The sequence below is a fragment of the Anopheles marshallii genome, chromosome 2 (genome assembly GCF_943734725.1).
Source record: "Anopheles marshallii chromosome 2, idAnoMarsDA_429_01, whole genome shotgun sequence".
NCBI classification, from domain to species: Eukaryota; Metazoa; Arthropoda; class Insecta; order Diptera; family Culicidae; genus Anopheles; species Anopheles marshallii.
The window spans coordinates 54,942,569-54,960,483 of NC_071326.1; the positions used below are offsets into that span (position 1 = coordinate 54,942,569).

The 17,915-nt window shown below is 37.9% G+C and overlaps 4 protein-coding genes across 4 annotated transcripts; 1 reads left to right on the forward strand and 3 right to left on the reverse strand.

The window, feature by feature from the left end:
- Positions 1-1,294: 1,294 nt before the first annotated feature.
- Positions 1,295-5,098, reverse strand: LOC128718170 (snRNA-activating protein complex subunit 1). Its single transcript, XM_053811839.1, has 3 exons — positions 4,965-5,098; positions 4,419-4,900; positions 1,295-1,683 (listed from the first exon to the last, which is right to left on the reverse strand). Exons 1-3 carry the CDS (start codon positions 5,096-5,098, stop codon positions 1,295-1,297), a joined length of 1,005 nt encoding a protein of 334 aa, XP_053667814.1.
- On the reverse strand, positions 1,977-2,651 carry LOC128706781 (ER membrane protein complex subunit 8/9 homolog). Its single transcript, XM_053801723.1, has 2 exons — positions 2,463-2,651; positions 1,977-2,381 (listed from the first exon to the last, which is right to left on the reverse strand). Exons 1-2 carry the CDS (start codon positions 2,649-2,651, stop codon positions 1,977-1,979), a joined length of 594 nt encoding a protein of 197 aa, XP_053657698.1.
- A 175-nt stretch (positions 5,099-5,273) lies between the features above and the next one.
- LOC128719708 (DNA-directed RNA polymerase II subunit RPB3) lies at positions 5,274-6,224 on the forward strand. Its single transcript, XM_053813336.1, has 3 exons — positions 5,274-5,359; positions 5,429-5,991; positions 6,052-6,224. The coding sequence occupies exons 1-3, from the start codon at positions 5,274-5,276 to the stop codon at positions 6,222-6,224; spliced, it is 822 nt and encodes a 273-aa protein (XP_053669311.1).
- Positions 6,225-6,829: 605 nt separating this feature from the next.
- On the reverse strand, positions 6,830-7,429 carry LOC128707293 (protein Dr1). The gene is made up of 2 exons (XM_053802244.1): positions 7,334-7,429; positions 6,830-7,264 (listed from the first exon to the last, which is right to left on the reverse strand). The coding sequence occupies exons 1-2, from the start codon at positions 7,427-7,429 to the stop codon at positions 6,830-6,832; spliced, it is 531 nt and encodes a 176-aa protein (XP_053658219.1).
- Between the last annotated feature and the right edge of the window lie 10,486 nt (positions 7,430-17,915).

The following is a 17,915-nucleotide window of genomic DNA, read 5'->3' on the forward strand; positions in this document are numbered from 1 at the left end:
AAATATACAGTACATGCGTTTCGCTCGAACATCCGTTGCCGTGCCGCTTGAAATCGTTGTAGTGCCATTTCCATTTTGAAATCCTGTTCATTATTTTTTGGACACAACACAAGAAATACATTTCTGATATCGTAATGATGAGGGCACTTATGTTTTTGGATTTATGTTTTTGTGTTTTTGTGCCTTTTTTTGCCTTCCCTTTCCAAACTTGACCATTTTTTGGAATACACATAAGACGCATGTACCCAAATTGAATAGATTAAATTATCATTTTATGTTTTGTTTATTCCATCGAGCAAACATGTACAGTCTTTTCCCGAGCTACGCGACACTCGAGTTAAGCGAATTCAAGATATGCGAATCCCAAAAATTTGACAATATAAACAAAATATATTTTCAAAAACAATACAATATAAAGAAAATATATTTTTATATTTTATATTTTACATAAATATTTTTTTATTTATTTAACTACGTGTTAAAAGTAAATGTATATTTAAGCTTATAAGGGGCCTTATGAGGCCCATTAAATGAATGAAATAAATTAACAAATGAAAAAAAGAAAAGAAGAAATCGATCACTGATAACTAGCTATAAACGATGTTCTGAAGGGAATCCGAGTTACGCGAATTTCTCTGGCACGCATTATTCGCATAACTTGGGAAAAGATTGTATCTTGATAAACAGAATCACTAATAGTGCCTTATTCCCTACGGGAGAAGTGTGATGGCAGATCGCGTAACCCAGGGATGAAAGGTCAGAAAATATTTTACATTTATGTGAATAATCCAGTTGCATGTGTTCTAATTGAGCAATAGCATCGTGGCCGCACTGCAGGCTCTCTGCAAGCGACCCGTGGACCGTAGGTTGGAGCGCCTTGGCGTAACCCTATGCTAAATTGTTTTAATGCACTTGCTTCACATATGAAACATCAAATAGTGATTGTGTACACTAAGCCTGATTGAACCTTAGTGAGTTACTGAAAGTCTAATACCAATTAAAATAAAATGGCTAGCTTCATAATTCACAATAGGTTGCTGTACGATTCTAAATTCTCGAATTAAGCGCTTTCTATTTTCTAAATGCAAAATAAAAAAGTTATTAAAAATGTTAAACTCAATGTTAAAACTAAAAAATATTAAATATTTTTGAAATTTTAAATTTATACCAAATATTTCAGTTCAGAATGATGAATGATGATTTGATGATGATTATGATCAGTTTAATTGTCCCTGTAAAAAAATGTACAAAAAACCTTTTTTAGTTTTCTTGTTAAGATAAATAAACATATTTGTTACCTTAATTTGGACGCTTTATGATGAAGGCTTCGAAATCCCCCGCGCTTTGATTCTACTTGCTCTATATTTGCACATTTTTCAGCTACACCGGAAGAATTTTTATCATCCGATTCCTCTGAGCTGTTTGGGCATTCTCGTCCTGCAATGCGAAATACTTTCTTTTTTACTTCCCGCTTGTATGCTTTCCTTCGCAACGAATATCGCTTAGCTCCCACGGAGTCAGTATCTTCTTCTGTCAAGTTTAGGTTGGAACGTATTGCAGTCTGATTTTCGTTACTACGTAGCATGCTTCCAAGTGAATCTATATCGCTGCGCAGACTTTCCATCAATGTTGATTGAGGTATTTTGTCACCAACGATTGATTCTGTAGCTGATGCACCGTTATCTTTCGTTGAATGTTTAAAAAAAATATGTAAAAACGTAACAAAAAGAAAACATAATTATCTACTACAGCATTATTGTACACATAAAGTTTACTAAATACTCTGTCAGGAATAGTATGTACAATGTTAGTTCTAACGTATTGTGTTGTGTAAATATTATGCTTCATTTTGTTATGTGTATATTTTTGCAACTTTTCAATGACTAAAAAACATACGAATAAAATATAGCATTTGAGGGATCATATAAGTTACACATATATATATTTCAACTCAATGGTGACAAATGCATTTTTTCTTAAAACATGGAAAGAATTTGCTTCAAATCTCCGTTAAAATGCACGTTATTCCAATCGTTTTGCGTGTTGTCCAGGTAATTATCATAGTCATGCAATTCCTTTGCAGCGCCACGCTGTAACAAGCAGGATACAGCATCAAAAGTAACGTGATCATTTTCTACGACACATTTTGCTTTCAGCCAGCGATTGTCTCGATATTGCCAAATCCTTAATGCTGGATAGCGCATATTAATCGAAATAGCACGGTTATCGATAACTGCAACACAAGCATCGGAACAATGTTCGGCTATTTTATCCGCAATCCGTATACCCGGTGCCCGCTCAAATCGGTTGTCGTAGAAATTCTCGCATCCCACGTAATATCCAACAATCAGTTGTCCTTTTTGGGATGCTTTAACTTCGACCTACAATTATTAAAAGAACCATATTCAAGCCCCACTGATAGTCAAAATAGTAATTGCACCTTGCTGAAAAGCTATACATACCTGAACCATCGCTACTTCAGCCATGGGTGACACATGAAGGCATTGATGAAACAGAGGTACCACATCAACAATCACGTTTGGCTTACCATTTTCTGCCAAAAGTAATCCGTTTACAGCTAAATGCGGATACTTCGCTGCGTGCAGCATGATTTTACAATACGCACGAGCATCAAACATTGTTTCCGACATGTTTAAATGTTGTGAAAAATATGTTAAATACGAATGATTTGTTTTTCTTCAACTTCGACTTCACTGCGATGACAGCTATCTGACAGCTTTTACCCTGTGAAAAAACTTTTACATTCCCACATCAATTGTACTTTCGCACTACGGGCGTCTCAAATTGGTCCAAATTACCAGGCACATTTTATTACAAATCCATTATATGAATAAATATCGGAGAAATAAATCTTCAATAGAAACCAAACTAGGAGTGTGTTGACGTGACTATGAAAATACACAGTACAGCGTTCAGTACAGTCATCGTGCAACTACAAACCGGCCACATGTCGGTGGAGCGATTTTCAAATAAAACGTCGTAGAACATGCAAAGAGAGGCAATCTAAATGTTTTCCGTATTATTATTTGCCAGGTGCGACTTCAAAAAGCAAAAATGATGAAACCAATCCTGTATCATCAATTACAGTCAATACGCGAGTTACACGGTTATAGACTAACGCGGATTGGGAGATTCGCGGATTTTATAAATTTAACATTTCGCGGATTTTTGTATATAAAATGGAGTTTCGAATCATGAAATTTTAAATAATACCAAAAACTTATTGACTTTTATTGTTACTGTTCATAAATAAACTTTCATTGCAAATCTTGAAATAATCGTATGAATATCAATTTTGAATGTATAGGCAGTCCCCGAGATACGCTATTATAGCGGACCACTATAACCCGGGAAAAATCCGCGTATCTCGAATTTCCACGAAAGTCGAATCCGAAGTCGAAGTAAAATTGTTTATACTGCAAAGTAAGATAGTTCACTTCCTTCATCTCGGTCCAGGAAAAGGTCATAATTAAATTAATAATTCCACTTATTTCAACGTAATTAGATTGCGACATTTTCTCTGACCCGTTATTTTACACGGTTATATTTCAACTCTTAAAAATGAAGTTTCATTGAAATGGCGAAAAAAATATATATGCTATATGCGAAAACTAGATACATCCGATCCCAAACAGTAGTGTAAAGTGGGGAGCTGCTCTATTACCTCGTTAACGTTAAATCCCATTATTGTAAATTTGTGAGAAAGTTTTGCAAACAAGCGATGCAAAGTTTGCTTCATCCCTCTAAAAATATTATGATAGTGCACTCCAGAAGGTGAAGCTTAAGTTTATATCCTATTATCCGGTTAGTCTATGGTTAATCTTTGTGTCTCTATGGTTAATCTTTGTGGACTCCAACAGTTAAAAAATTTAGCCTAAAGTTTTCATTGGGGCCGGTGTTAAAATTAATAAGGGATTATATATCTATTTTATGAAAGAATAGAAGAACTCTTGGTAAAAGACAATGTTTCTGAGGATCAAAAAGTTGTCTCACTACAGTATAGAGCTATATCACGGAGCCGGCTAGGGATAAGTTGTTTTTTTCGTAAACTTTGTCGACCATACGGCCATATGACCGTTTTAATGGAACAAAATACAGGATAGAGCAACATACCACACATCGATGGTTGATGATTGACAAAAAAAAATCTGTAACTGTAACCCAAAAGGCTTGTGACCCCCTAGTAAGTCAGACTTTATGCCGATGAGTCCCAGCGTCATAAACATAAAAGAAACCACAAAATATTTATGTTATTGCTTTATATGGGGCGTTGGGCTTTTGGTGTAACATTATTTAGCCTCTTTTCATAATTTGTAATTAAATGCTTTAAAAACAATAATTCCGTTGTCTAACTTATTCTGCCCATAAACAAATATAACACACAAAACGATACATACCATCAAGCGCTTCTTTCATTTCATTGTAGGCCATTTCAAGTATCTCCATCGCGTTGATAAGTTCGCCAGGCGTCGTCAAAGATAGCAGCTCTTTTTCCAAATCCTTACTTGTTCGCAATGGTCCGGAACTGTCGAAGCTAGTTCCAGAACTTTTTAAATAAAACCTATCAAACCCCCGTTCTAGCTCTTCGTGCACGAAACGAAAAGCATCTGATTTGAACAGCTTCCATAGTATAACTGTTACTTGCGGTAATTTCTGGCCATTGTATGGATGTCTAGCAAAATCTTTCATCACACGCCACTCCGTTAATGTGAGCCGTATCTTGCAAAACATAAACAATGGCTGCTTGAAGTACAACGTATATAGCAGATAGAATGCTGCGATGCGTTCAAACTGATTCTTGGAAGCAAAGAAACACTTTTTTACGGTGTAAAATATTTCCCCTAAATATTCTGCCATTTCTGCATCCGTATTCCGTCCGCTAGAACGAAAAAAAAACGTTAGTTGCAAGACGACCAAATTAAGGCACGCTTCGTTGAACCTACTAAAATATGTATTGAAAGTTGGTTCTTTTCCATTCCTGGCAAAAACTTTGATAATCCGGTGCCTTCAGCTTTGCAAATTCACCTAAAAAATCTGCACAATCTTCACGAAACCCGCTGGAAATTACGCTTGCCATACCGCACTTTGATGTTTGTTTATTTTCATTCTCCATTCTATGCCAGTGAAAAATATACATCAATACCTCGCCTCGGGCGCTCTGAAATGTCATTGATAAATTGTTTACCTTTGGTTGCAAAGCATCATTTGTCGCTATCATTCCAGAAGCATCATCCAGATTCCCTTGCCTGAAAATGCCGTACGCCAACCAACCATCGGTTACAATATCGGAGCTGACCGACGAAAATGTGAAGTTTATAGTCGAAGACACCGAATTGAGGTAGAAAAATCTAACAAGCGAACAAGGCAGTTTGCTTAAATGTTTGGTTATGTTCTTTGAACTTTCCAGTGTGGCAAACAGTCTTCGCCGGGTGTTCATCGCAGAAACGCCGACGCTGGCAATTGATTGGGTTCAACTGGAATCAAATACAACCGTTCTGGCCGACGAGTTTCTTGCACACCGAGTCGGATTAATACCACTTATTTCTGATGAAGTAGTAGACCGTATGCAATACAGTCGGGATTGTCCCTGTTTGGATTTTTGTAATGAGTGTAGCGTTGAATTTACCCTTGATGTGAAATGCAACGAAGAACACACTCGGCACGTAACAACAGCAGATCTAAAATCAAGCGATCCTCGTGTGTTACCAGTCACATCAAGACATCGAGACGATGAAGACAATGAATACGGGGAAGGAACGGATGAAATCCTCATTATTAAGCTACGTAAAGGACAAGAGCTAAAGCTGAAAGCGTACGCAAAAAAAGGGTTCGGTAAAGAACATGCCAAATGGAATCCTACCTGTGGAGTTAGTTTTGAATATGATCCAGACAACGCTATGAGACATACGCTTTATCCAAAGCCTGACGAATGGCCGAAATCAGAGCACACAGAGCTGGATGACGACAAATGTAAGTCATGATGAAGTTTTATGATCTAGAACGAAATATATAAATCTGTTCATATTGCAGATGAAGCAGATTACAACTGGGAGTTGAAGCCAAACAAATTCTTCTTTAATGTTGAGTCGTCCGGTGCACTCAAGCCAGAAAATATTGTATTAATGGGCGTCCAAGTGTTGAAAAACAAGCTGTCTAATCTGCAGACCCAACTAAGTCACGAAACGGATGTTTTGGCAATTTAAATTTGCTCTTTCGTCTTTTCGTAACATTGCAAAACATCTGTAAGCAGGCTTTTTGACATCAAGTGAACAATAAAGTTTATTTCTTCACTCTCATCGAGAAAAAAAAGAATTTGTAGTTAAAATAGCTGATCAAGCAATTCGATCAGATAGTGTTGAAAAACAGAGTAAGTGATGTCAGTTTTACAGTTTGATAATAGTTTTTATTTATTCAAGAAGAACGGCAAAACCTAAATGGTATTGCTAAATAAATATCAGTTACTCAACAAACCTAGCATAGCCGAACACCTTGCGATTCATGCAGCTCGCTGTTATTAACACTTTATTGATGCTATTTCACCGATTAAGTTTATCCTTAATTACTTACCGACCGGACAATAGTCCCTCTCTCTCTATATATATATCTCTTCTTGGAGTAACGACCTTCTAGGTCATGCCTGCCATTTCTGGCTTACTAGAATTAATGTTACCACGTATCCTAGTCAGCCCTTGCTACGGAGGATTGGTCCGAATGAAATTTTTGGACCGGTATGTCGCATCAATTTCTATTATTTTCTTTCTTCAATACGGAACGGAGCACAATATGTATAGTGGTTTACCGATTGAACTTAATATTCATCACTGTCGTCCTCGTCTTGTGACATTTGTTTCTGGAACAGCTCAGCATTTTGCAGTGTTGCCGTCTGGACGCTGTACCACTGTTGCTGTTCAGCAGCTGCCTGTTCCTCCCGGGCCCTAGCAAACAATTCCTGCTGCTGTCGTAACAGCTCCTCCTCGGGGATGCCTAAATTCTCCAGCCGCGTACTTTGTCGTCTACGTTTGGCGGCCACTTGCTTGCAATCGTTCAAAACTGCCTCCGCTTCTTGTTTGTAATCTTTAAAACCGAGCCTATCGAGGGCCTCCAATACGTGCTCGGCATTTATGGTTTTCTTGTTCCGCTGATTGCACACTTCATTCGCTTCCGAACTGATTAAATGAATGAACTCGGTGCAGCAATTCAATATTAGCTCACGACTTTCATTTGCCACTCGGATTGAGGGAACCTAGAGTAGTGTTACAGGTAAATATTCGAGTTTCGTAAGGCATTGAACAAAATTACAATCGAATCTTACCAGTTCTTTGATTATTTTGTTGATACTCGCGCGCGGCAAGGTTAGTTCATCGTCTTCTTGATTTGGTGGACAAAGTTCGTCGTGTGGATCAGACATTGTTTAACTTCTGCTTCAAACAGTTTCTTCTCACTCTACCTCAGTTTTTAGCTGCTTTCCTGCAGGATAAAGCTAAATTAATGATTGAAATTGCAATAGCTTGCCGTCGATGCAAGTATCATTAATGTTTATGTTTGGTTTGTTGCCATAATGGATAGCCATAATATGTGCGATGTTATCTTTCAACGCTTCTTGACAGTCTACACGGCACTAACTAACATAGAGACTTGAGACCTTTTTAAAATACACGTTAAATGCATCGTTGATTTCCGAAACATGTTGTTACGATATGCGCAGTTTCTCATTAAACTTCGTACACAGCTCGCAAAAAAATATATTTAATTTGAACCTAACTATTAAAATCGAAATGCAAAGAACAACTGTATATTTAAACACCTTCTGTTTCGAGCACACTCGTATTGCACACATGGGGAACGTTCGCGCAGTCCGAATGGCATGATGTGTTGAAAATCATTTAAAACGAACGAAACTATATTTCAACGGAATTGAAATGCTTCACAGATAAACCCAGTAAAGAAACAACGCGTAGCGTAATCTGGTTCCCAATTATTTTTTATCGTCGGCAATGTTTTGACTACGAGATCTCAGTGCAAGGCGCACAAGATGTTTATAGCTTTCCGCTGACGGTGACAATTTTCTCGGAGACTTTTTCTCCGAGACTTTTTGAATTGGCTCAATCCAGCAAAAAAAGTTCGTTTCTCCGAGCATTTCTGCGCTCATTTGTTTGTTTCCATGCCACTTGTGGGTGTTTATATTTGTATGTATGCGGATAATATGAATTAAATTTTAAGCTTGAAATTACTTGTTTTTGTGGATAAGACTATTGTATTTATGAATAAATGACAACAGAACACCAGCCTAAATGGAGCCTCTTCAAACACGCGATGTAAATGGGAAGCCGTTTTTTATATATGGACTTTTCATCGCATTTCATCGAAAAGTCTCCGAGAAAATTGTCACCGTCTAATTGCACAGTGACTGTTCTGTCATTCAACGCAGAAAAGGTAACGTGGGGCAAAATAATCCCTAAAAAAGGCCATAGAACCTTTAGAACATTACTTAAAAATAAATATCAGGTTTAGTAAAACAGTTTATAAATTATTCAATTTTTCCAATGATCGTGCAATTAGACGTTGACAATTCGGTGACCGAGACATTTCTGCGCTCATTTGTTTGTTTCCATGCCACTTGTGGGTGTTTATACTTGTATGTATGCAGATAATATAAATTTAATTTTAAGCTTGAAATTACTTGTTTTTGTGGATAAGTCTTGTATGTATGAATAAATGACAACAGCAAACCAGCCAAAATAGAGCCACTTCATACACGCGATGTAAATGGGAAGCCGTTTTTTATATATGGACTTTTCATTGCATTTAATCGAAAAATCTCGGAGAAAAAAGTCTCCGAGAAAATTGTCACCGTCTAATTGCACGATGAGGTTTCAAAATGGTATCTTGAAAAACATTAGAATTTGTGATCAAGAATTGAATTTAATATCAAAAGATTAACCCTATTCCCTATTTCCCTATTACCCTATTAACTTTTTTTCTACGAATCGTAGCTATTCAAAACTTGGAATATATATGAAATTCATGGTATTTTTCAATAGTCAGAAAGTATGGAGGTTTATAACTTTTGCAAACGTTATCCAATATCGATGCAATGTATAGATGAAAATAAATTAAACTCTTTTAGTTTACATTGCAAGTGATACTTCCCCTCATCTCAAATCCGCTTTCATGTTATGACTCTTCAAAGTTGACATGATTTTTTAAAAAAAATATAAAACTTCAAAAATAATTATTTCAGTACTTTACATAATTTCTGCAACAAATTGGTTTTCATAGTCGTTAGAGCTGTGTACCAGGAGTCTAACATATATTTTTCAGAAATCCAGGGAAAGTAAATAAAAAGTTTTATTATTTTAAATTTGAAATAAAACCGTTACAGACAATTCAGTTTTTTTAAATTAAGTTTTATAGAGTTGTGTTGACATTATTTTGATTTTTTACGTATAACTATTAAAAAGACTAGAAAATTTAAAGTTGAAAACTTTTAAAAAAGTGAATTTGAATTTGATTGGGTTATTTTATATTGGGAATGAGTTTAGCAATGAAGACGGGTTTTATGTAACGGTTTTATTTCAAACTTAAGCTCCTTTATGTTTTTACTTGCTTTCAGTAAAATTCTGAAAAATTTATTTTAGACTTGTGGTACACAACTCTACGAACTATCAAAAGCATTTTGGTATGCAAATTTATTAAAGAACTAAAAAAATTATTTTAGATGTTTTGTCATTTCATCGACAAAAGTCAAGTCAACTTTGAAGAGCTGTAACATACAAACGGATTTGAGTTGAGGCGACTTATGGATAGTAACGTAAACTAGGAGAGTTAAATTTATTTTCTTCTGTACATTGCATTGATATTGGATAACGTTTGCAAAAGTTATAAGCCTCCAAACTTTCTGCATACCCATGTACCCCGGTTGCTAGGAATAGGCTGTTTTTTTGGTTGCCAGTGATAGGGTTAAAAAGCTGTCCAGGTGAAGCCGGATGTATCGTTTACGATTTTATTTCATTCAATTTCATTTTCATCACTTTCATTTTTCATGAAAGTCCTGAAATTGTTGGACGTGAGGATTTATTACAAAGATTTGATGATCCTTGTCTTGAAATTTCGAATAAACGGGGGTTAGTATGCTTCTGGACAATGTTCTTGTTACATACAAAAACTACACTACTTGCTTCTATGTACATGAAGCGAAAAGCATTGCATTGTCATTGTCAACAAGGGAAGAAATACAAGTTAAGGAAGTTAACAAAACCATGGAATTATATACATTAAAATTAAAATTTGGCACCATTATTCTTGACTATCTTTTACATTTGCCACTATATTTAAAGGCATCAAATGTATTGTAGCCAAGCTCAAGTACCGAAATTATTCCTGCAATGTAATAGAATCTTAAGCGGTGCACTAAATGAATTGGCTGTTTTATGTTCGCATTTCGATAGTTGTCATATCAAGATGAGGTTTTAAACTATTTCAGAAATAGCGAGAACTCCAATAATCTGTAGAATCACATCGCCATACTCTTGATTCCAGTTCTACACAGTCGAAATTTTGGTATCTTTAGGTATGAAAATTCATCACACCATTACGACACTTCAAACATATGGAACTATGGAGCGGACATGGAAAATATAGACAGGGAAAGCAAGCGTTGTTGAATCCATAATGAGTTTTTGATCAACGGACTGAGATACCAAAATCTATACGTCGTCGTTTTGAAACTTAAATAGCTATCGAAGTAGAATCACAACGAAAGACAGCAGAAATATACAGATATCTAACAATGCCATGAAAGATATGTTAAACCATTGCTAACACATTCTTGTAATGCTTCGAGCAAGCATCACAAGAAAACGGAAAACAATTTACGAAGTCATACAATGCCAAATGGCAAATGTCAAAATGAGAAATGTGAATCTATTACAAATAAATGACGGCAAATGAATGGATTCAGTGGCCCATCTCCACACTCTCGTTTTCCGTTTCTATTCTGATGAATTATTCCGTTGCCCTAAAGATCTCTACACCGGATAACCTGCTTTTCGCTTCGATGCCAATGCAAATGGTCAAGCATCGTATTATCGAATCATAATCTAAATCGTCTCCAAAAAAAAACTTTCGAGCAGCCGGGATGAAGCCTTGGAGGATGGTGGGTTAGCGTTTTAAAACAATTAACAAACATTACCACAAAGCATACGATCTATGCCGTCGACACGGACGCCATTACATGAAATCGCCTCCTTGCTTGCTTGTTGCATCATTTAAACGCTATTCGCGACACAATCCAACCGCAATTGTAATGAGGTTAACGTGTAGTGATTTTACTCTATGCCTAACGTTGCATAAATTATATTAAGATTATTAATCATTTTAAAAATGGCTTCTGCATACGCAGATTCTACCCAATTTAAATGTTTAAACATTTATATATTCGGTGATTGTCCAACGAGTAGGATATCTTTTTGTCATTTGGTGGTTTCACAATGTCGGTATTAAGATGACTACCAAAGTGTATATCAGCATTTTGCAAGGCCTCGTACTTACCTCAGTGAAAGCCAATTTCTAGCTATCAAAAGAGGAGCCGCTGCAATGACGAGTTCTTCAAGCTTTATCGACTTACTATCGTATAACGAACTAGACTCGCCAGGCTCCGGCGGGCAGGTTGGTTGTTGGTTCTGACCAAATAAGTCAAGTAACTAAACACCATGAATTTTCACAATTCACCTACCAAACCCTGTATGTACACGAAAAGTTTTTAAAACAAACAGCGCCTACAAGATGTTCTGATATGTGTGTCAAAACAAAGTATTATGGACTAGAACGGTGCAGTTGTCTTATTCTACTATAAAATTGCAGCGTAGGTGGGGATCGTGGGTACATCGCCAAACATTTCGTTATTGATATTCCAAATCGATTTTTTTATTACTCACGTTCAGCGGAGTAGTTGCTAATTAATCCATCTTAAAAATTATCCCTTCTTCTCATAACATCTTCTCAAGTGAAATACACGTGTTCATTAACATTGACACCAAATGTGTCCAAATGTGTCTGTAAGCACCGTTTATTAACACAATGTTTTGGTCATATCTTCATAACCAGTAGAATATCGGTCGGTCTCAAAGCTTACTAAGGTTGCTTCCTAATGAAGTTAAGAACGCATCCACTAATTTTGAAGCATTTTTTAGAGACTATTAGAACTGCCCATTGGATCCTGACTGCACAGCAGCATTACATACTACTACATACTTCCCACAGTACTTCCCACAGCAATACGATCAGTCCATTATTATGTAAACTAATCTATTTGTGTAAAAACCTCATACCCCCAGTAGCTGCATTTTTCGTTAGTGTTTAGCATGTTTTGTGAAAATTAATCGATTACTGGTTTAAATAATGTCCTTTATACTGAATATAAATCCAATAAAAACTAAGTCGCAGAGACCATAACGAGCAGTGGGTTTTGAAACGAAGGGATATGTTTTAAGTTGTTACGATCATTCGAATAAAGAACTTGATTCGAAAACTTTATAAAAATAAAAAAATTACAAAGTGATAATTAAAAAATGAAAAAATGATAAGGTGAAATAATTCAATTATTCTTCTGTGTTTTATCTTAACAGGATAATTGGACTGAGACAAAAATGCTTTTTTTCCCGTTTGGTCCGACCGCTTATGGCCCCGAGATCGATAAATCCGTCTTTGCTCACGTTGAATGTTGAACGTTGAAGATTGAACGTTTAATAGAAAGAAAAACAAATGAGTCTCTTATAACTAAAACGTCCTATCGATAAATAGTAAAAAGTTTTCACAAAAATACGGTTCTTTGCCGTATTGTTGAGAAAAATATCTAATATTTTTGGAATACGTACGAGGAATAAAGAACCATCAGAGTGAGTAAGCTCCTCGAGCTGAAATTTCATTATTTTGCTGTGTATTGATTTAAAATTCTTACCATTTATTCCAGAATTTTCATGTATCGACTCAGACTCATATATTTTCCACTTCAAAATGCCAACTCTTGCTTTTTTTTATGAACTATGTTAACTGATTGCATTATTTTTTATCGTTATATTACTTACGGGTCGCATGTAAATATGTAAACCAAAGCCAGTAAATGCAAGTAATTCAAATAGTGAAAGATCTATAATTACAATAATCAGACGAGGTGAAATCAAAGTTACTGAGTTATTCACTGAGTGTACACAAAGATATGAACACTCGAAAACAGATGATGTACCACCAGGAAACAGGTAAACTAAACATACTCAAACCATACTAAACATTCGTACCACGGCGTGAGTTGTGAGAAAAAGACGCAACGCATTTGCACGTGATGAAGATAAGAAGACACGTAACTCGAGTTTTTTTAGTTGGAAGAGAGCGAAAATTGTGAGCATTTACCGCTGCTTAAGAGTTCACTCGAACCATGCCCTAGTAGGTAAAGTAAGAACAGAACCAGGGACTCGAAGCGAGCAAAAAGCAAGCGAAAAAAAACGCTTACAGGCAATCGCGCATGGAAAATGGGATAAACTGGACGTTTGTGATTCGTGTGCATGTGCACAACAACAGGAGGAGAACCGGGGAAGGTACCGAGTAATCGAAGTTGAAAGAAGGGCCACAGAAAAGGGTCGCCGGGTAAGGGATAGGAGGATAAGGAAGGGAATGGTAACTATCAGCGGTGTTGAGGCTAGCCCCCCTAACGAAAAAAACGAGAACAACTGTTTGGGTGTTATACGTGTGTGTTGTGTATGTGTGCGCGCGTGTTTTTGTTGCTATTATTGTTGTTTCGCTGTGTTTCAGTAGAGATGGCAAACGAAGGTTCGTGTGAGGTGAGGAATGAGAGCAGTTGTTAAGGGCTTGAGGGTTGTGAGCAGGTACGGAGCGAGGAGTAGACGACGGCGAACAAATGAAAACGTTCACCGCGTGCCCTCTCCCCCTCCCGTTTGCCCTGAGCAAACCAGGCTCACACAACACAACAAGCATCGCAGTAGGTGAGTGTGCCTAATGGGAAGAGTGAGTGGAAGGATGTTATATGTGTGTGTAGAGCGGTAGCGACGTACGAAAACGATAGCTCGAGGTAGCTGGATAGGAAAGCGAAAGAGAGAGAGAGAGAGAGAGAGAGAGCTCCTCTTCCTTTCCATTCTCCCTTTAGTTCGCAACGCGGTCCCTTTTCAAATCTACACAGCGATGCGAGATCACTCCACGTGGAGTCTCGTGCAGGCAGCAGGCAAGATTACACCAACTCCATGGGCTAGCCTCGACCAATGAAAATCCAGCATTCGTCGACTATTTATGAAAAGAAACCAATATTTTTTGCCTTTCCTTAGGGTTTGTCAAGTGGAAATGCAGAGTCGCAAATGAGTGGGATGGGAACGCGAGAGGGAATGGGGGTGGAGGGATAGTAGAAGCACCACCACCTCCGTGCGCCCACCTTCTTGCAACCTCTTCATATTTCACACAGACAGACCATTTTAGTCCCGCGTGCCCACAACCCCAATCAACCGCCAACGACATACACACACACATACCGTCCCTTGCGTCACGTCCGCCAGCCTGTTCGGTTCTCTCTCGACCATGGCAAACCAATCATTCTAGATCTCGTGCTTATCCTCCCTTCCTTGGTTCGCATTTCATTCTTCTCTTCCTTCTCCCTGGCACCATCCTGTTCCTTCCCGGTCCGAGCTCTTCTGACAAGCTTCTCACACCCCATTCAACGCCGCCTCACTTCCTCCTGGCTCGCAACCCTTCCCTTGGCACCATAACCAAACTATGCACACATTTCAGTCGTTGTCGCTTTGTGCGTTGCGCTATGCGCCCCCTGCCACAATAATTTCGTCGCTTCCTTTCATGCCTTCGAAAGTGCTTCACGTCCCCCAAGGTTTGCGTCCTTCTGCCTTGATACCACATAGCACAAAACCCAAAAACCTCATTCCTTGCGGGGGCTCTCCGTTGGGGTTTTTCGAGCGAAAATATATTTCTGCTTCTGGTGCTTCACACTCCTTCCTCTTGCGTGACTGTTGTACGCAGCAATGCTTACTGACGTGCGTGATGTTGCTGCTGCTGCTGCTGGTAGCGCGGTTGTATTTTTTTTTTTGTTAAGTTTTGGTCGGTGTTTTTACTTGGTCCGGTTTGATCGAATGGGATACAGCAGGGTTGGGATATGGATCAGGTGTGGTGTGGAGTTCATGGGTTTCGGAATCGAATCGTTCGGTGCGTGTGATTGTGCCGCCTCTGTGTATATTGACATTATTAAAGCGTAGCGTCAAGCCGCCCAGACCCGGGCGGCAAATCGGGGTCTTTGCTTGCGTTTCGGTATCTTTTCGCCATCGCAATGATGACATCTCGAAGTCGACGAATGGAAACAGGGGAATGGCGAAGAAGGAAGATAAAAACGGAAATCGATTTTGCAAAAAAAAAACAACAACAACAAAAACCAATCGAACTGGGCAAAATAATTTTATCCATTTGAAGTAGACTTAAAGTGAAGCCAGCGCATAATGTTTCATTTTTTTTGTTTTGGGAAAACGTTTTTCCTATCATATGAATTGTTGAGTTGAAAAGTATTCTCATCCAACGAACGAATTTGAGCACAAACCGTAATTAAACATTACTTGTAGTAAACAAGTTAGATATTTTTTTAACGTATAACAGCAACAAACATTTCCACGGAAGAATCATTATCAAACGTGTAGTTCAATACCCGGTTATGACAATAGGATAAAATTGAATTATGAAAGACGAATGTGATTCAGAAACATTTCACTCAATTTCAATTCTCTGTTTTATTCTGATAAATATGAAATCTACCATTGATAATATTGACTTATATGTGGAGGTGATAGGAATTTACTTGAATGTAAATAGTTGTCTATAATCAATCATATTTAAATACATTATATTTAAAGCGACCCGGTGGTGTATTGGTAGCGGCGCCGGTCTTCGCACAACAGGACCGGTCCAAAATACAATCCGGACCAAACCTGCTAACGCAGGACTGACTATGCGGTTACGGGTCAATAACGTCAAAGAAAGCCAGAAATGGCAGGCCTAGTTTTTAACAATTTATTGCGAACAGTCATTTAGAGAACAATCAAGCCGTACATCTAACGAAAGGCCATTCAAATGATAGTAATCTGTATGCTGATGTTGTACTTATGCTTTGGAATTAAACCATTCCTCAACTACAATCAAACCAGTTAGAAAATCTTATCATAAGGAGTATAAGTTTGCACGACATGTCTTCAAAAGAAAAACATAGTTTCATGCTTTCTTCATTTTCCACCTAACGTACTTTCTTGAAATGTACAAGATTATGATGATTTGTTTTTTTTTTCAGACACCGTAGTTTGTCGAGGTTGGCATGTAGAGTGATTCAATGAATGAAGCTAATGTTTCGCTAAGAAGAAACGACATTTTAGAGCAGAGTAATAAACAGCGAAAGCGATATAAAAATGAAGGTAGCTGTCTTCGCTCAATGGACTTCAGACGGTAGCGACTAAATTGTAGGACGGTATTCTTAACTCACTGTTTGATGGTTTCCGAGTTTATTTTATGTAAAGAGGCTTATGCGTTTTTTAAACACTTAATAGCTCAATTTTCTACTTAACTGTTGTTGGGAAGCATTTTCGTTCTGCGGCATATCCCACTCATGTGGTCTGGTCATAATTACAGACGAGGCCGTGTTTTCTCTAGAACTATTACTACTTTTCCTTTTCGGAAGAACTACACGAATCAAATAATTTAAGTTGTGCTGGTGTACTTGGTAGCGATGCCTGTACCCCACGAAAGGGTCGGCACAAAATCCCCTCCGTACCGTTCCCCTGAAGCATGAACTGACTATCCGGCTACTTGGTGAAATAAGTCTAGTAAGCCATGACATTAAATGACAGGCATGGCCTAGAAAGTTGTTGTACTCACGTGTTCTACTCACCTTTTGTGTGTTATGATCCTAGAGATGGGAAATGTAATTCATTTCAAGGATTTAAATCCGAGTCAAAGAGTTAAAATAAGGAGGTAAATCTTAAACTCACTCATAAAGATTACAACAATTTCATGTTTTATATTTGTGTTATTTTTTTTAATGTGTCTGTAAACTTATCGACTTGCCTATCAATAAACGAATGAACATGAGAAAAAAACCTACTCGAATCGCCTATCAACAAAAAATCCAATGAACAGCGGGTCACAGTACAAAATCGCAGTTTTGCCACAAGTATGCGGAGTGGAGTTGATAATAAAATATAATTTTCTTTACAAACAACCCGTTCCCGCCCCAGTGCCACTTATTTCACAACACCGGAAGGTAGGAACTGTCTGCCGCTTCTCCGTGCTATAAAACGCACCGAGGCACCATTTCTCCTACTTGCAGTGCATAAAGAAATGACTGATTGTTGGGCAAACAGCAACTTCCACGCTCTTTCGAGGTTCATCACGAGGCCAAAATATGTGTGTGCATGTTTGCTTACGGTATGAGCAAAACAACAAAAAAATATGTTTGCTCTACAAACTAAACAGGGCCGCACACGCAAGGGTGTGTAAACATGACACGATAGTGGGGACATGTTTGTCCGACGTTTTGTCGACAGACGAGGTTTACTTTGGATTCCATCGGGTAACACAAAAGTGTTAGTATTGGAAAATGTACAACGGCTGTACTTTAACACACTTCCGCGCTTTTACGACTGAATGGGAGCTATCAATAATTATGCATACAACTAATATAAATCGGTCCCAGTAAATGGCATGGTTCAGTTTGAGCAGTGCTTTTAGGAAACGAAGTCCCGAAACACCTTTTAACAGCTTAAACGCTTCGTGACGAATAATTTGCGACTGTCGCGAATAGATGCAACACTCGAGAACTTACAGCTCCGAGACGCGACCGCGGTGTC

What these genes read in the sequence shown, in the direction of transcription:
- LOC128706781 (XM_053801723.1), bottom strand. Translation starts at nt 2,651, where the DNA reads ATGTCGGAAACAATGTTTGATGCTCGTGCGTATTGTAAAATCATGCTG. An exon ending in CTGAAGTAGCGATGGTTCAG is followed by an intron (nt 2,382 to 2,462) that starts GTATGTATAGCT and finishes TAATAATTGTAG; the next exon opens with GTCGAAGTTAAAGCATCCCA.
- LOC128718170 (XM_053811839.1), bottom strand. Translation starts at nt 5,098, where the DNA reads ATGGCAAGCGTAATTTCCAGCGGGTTTCGTGAAGATTGTGCAGATTTT. An exon ending in AACTTTCAATACATATTTTA is followed by an intron (nt 4,901 to 4,964) that starts GTAGGTTCAACG and finishes TTTTCGTTCTAG; the next exon opens with CGGACGGAATACGGATGCAG. An exon ending in AATGAAAGAAGCGCTTGATG is followed by an intron (nt 1,684 to 4,418) that starts GTATGTATCGTT and finishes ATTCAACGAAAG; the next exon opens with ATAACGGTGCATCAGCTACA.
- LOC128719708 (XM_053813336.1), top strand. Translation starts at nt 5,274, where the DNA reads ATGCCGTACGCCAACCAACCATCGGTTACAATATCGGAGCTGACCGAC. An exon ending in GTCGAAGACACCGAATTGAG is followed by an intron (nt 5,360 to 5,428) that starts GTAGAAAAATCT and finishes TGAACTTTCCAG; the next exon opens with TGTGGCAAACAGTCTTCGCC. An exon ending in AGAGCTGGATGACGACAAAT is followed by an intron (nt 5,992 to 6,051) that starts GTAAGTCATGAT and finishes TTCATATTGCAG; the next exon opens with ATGAAGCAGATTACAACTGG.
- LOC128707293 (XM_053802244.1), bottom strand. Translation starts at nt 7,429, where the DNA reads ATGTCTGATCCACACGACGAACTTTGTCCACCAAATCAAGAAGACGAT. An exon ending in ACAAAATAATCAAAGAACTG is followed by an intron (nt 7,265 to 7,333) that starts GTAAGATTCGAT and finishes ACACTACTCTAG; the next exon opens with GTTCCCTCAATCCGAGTGGC.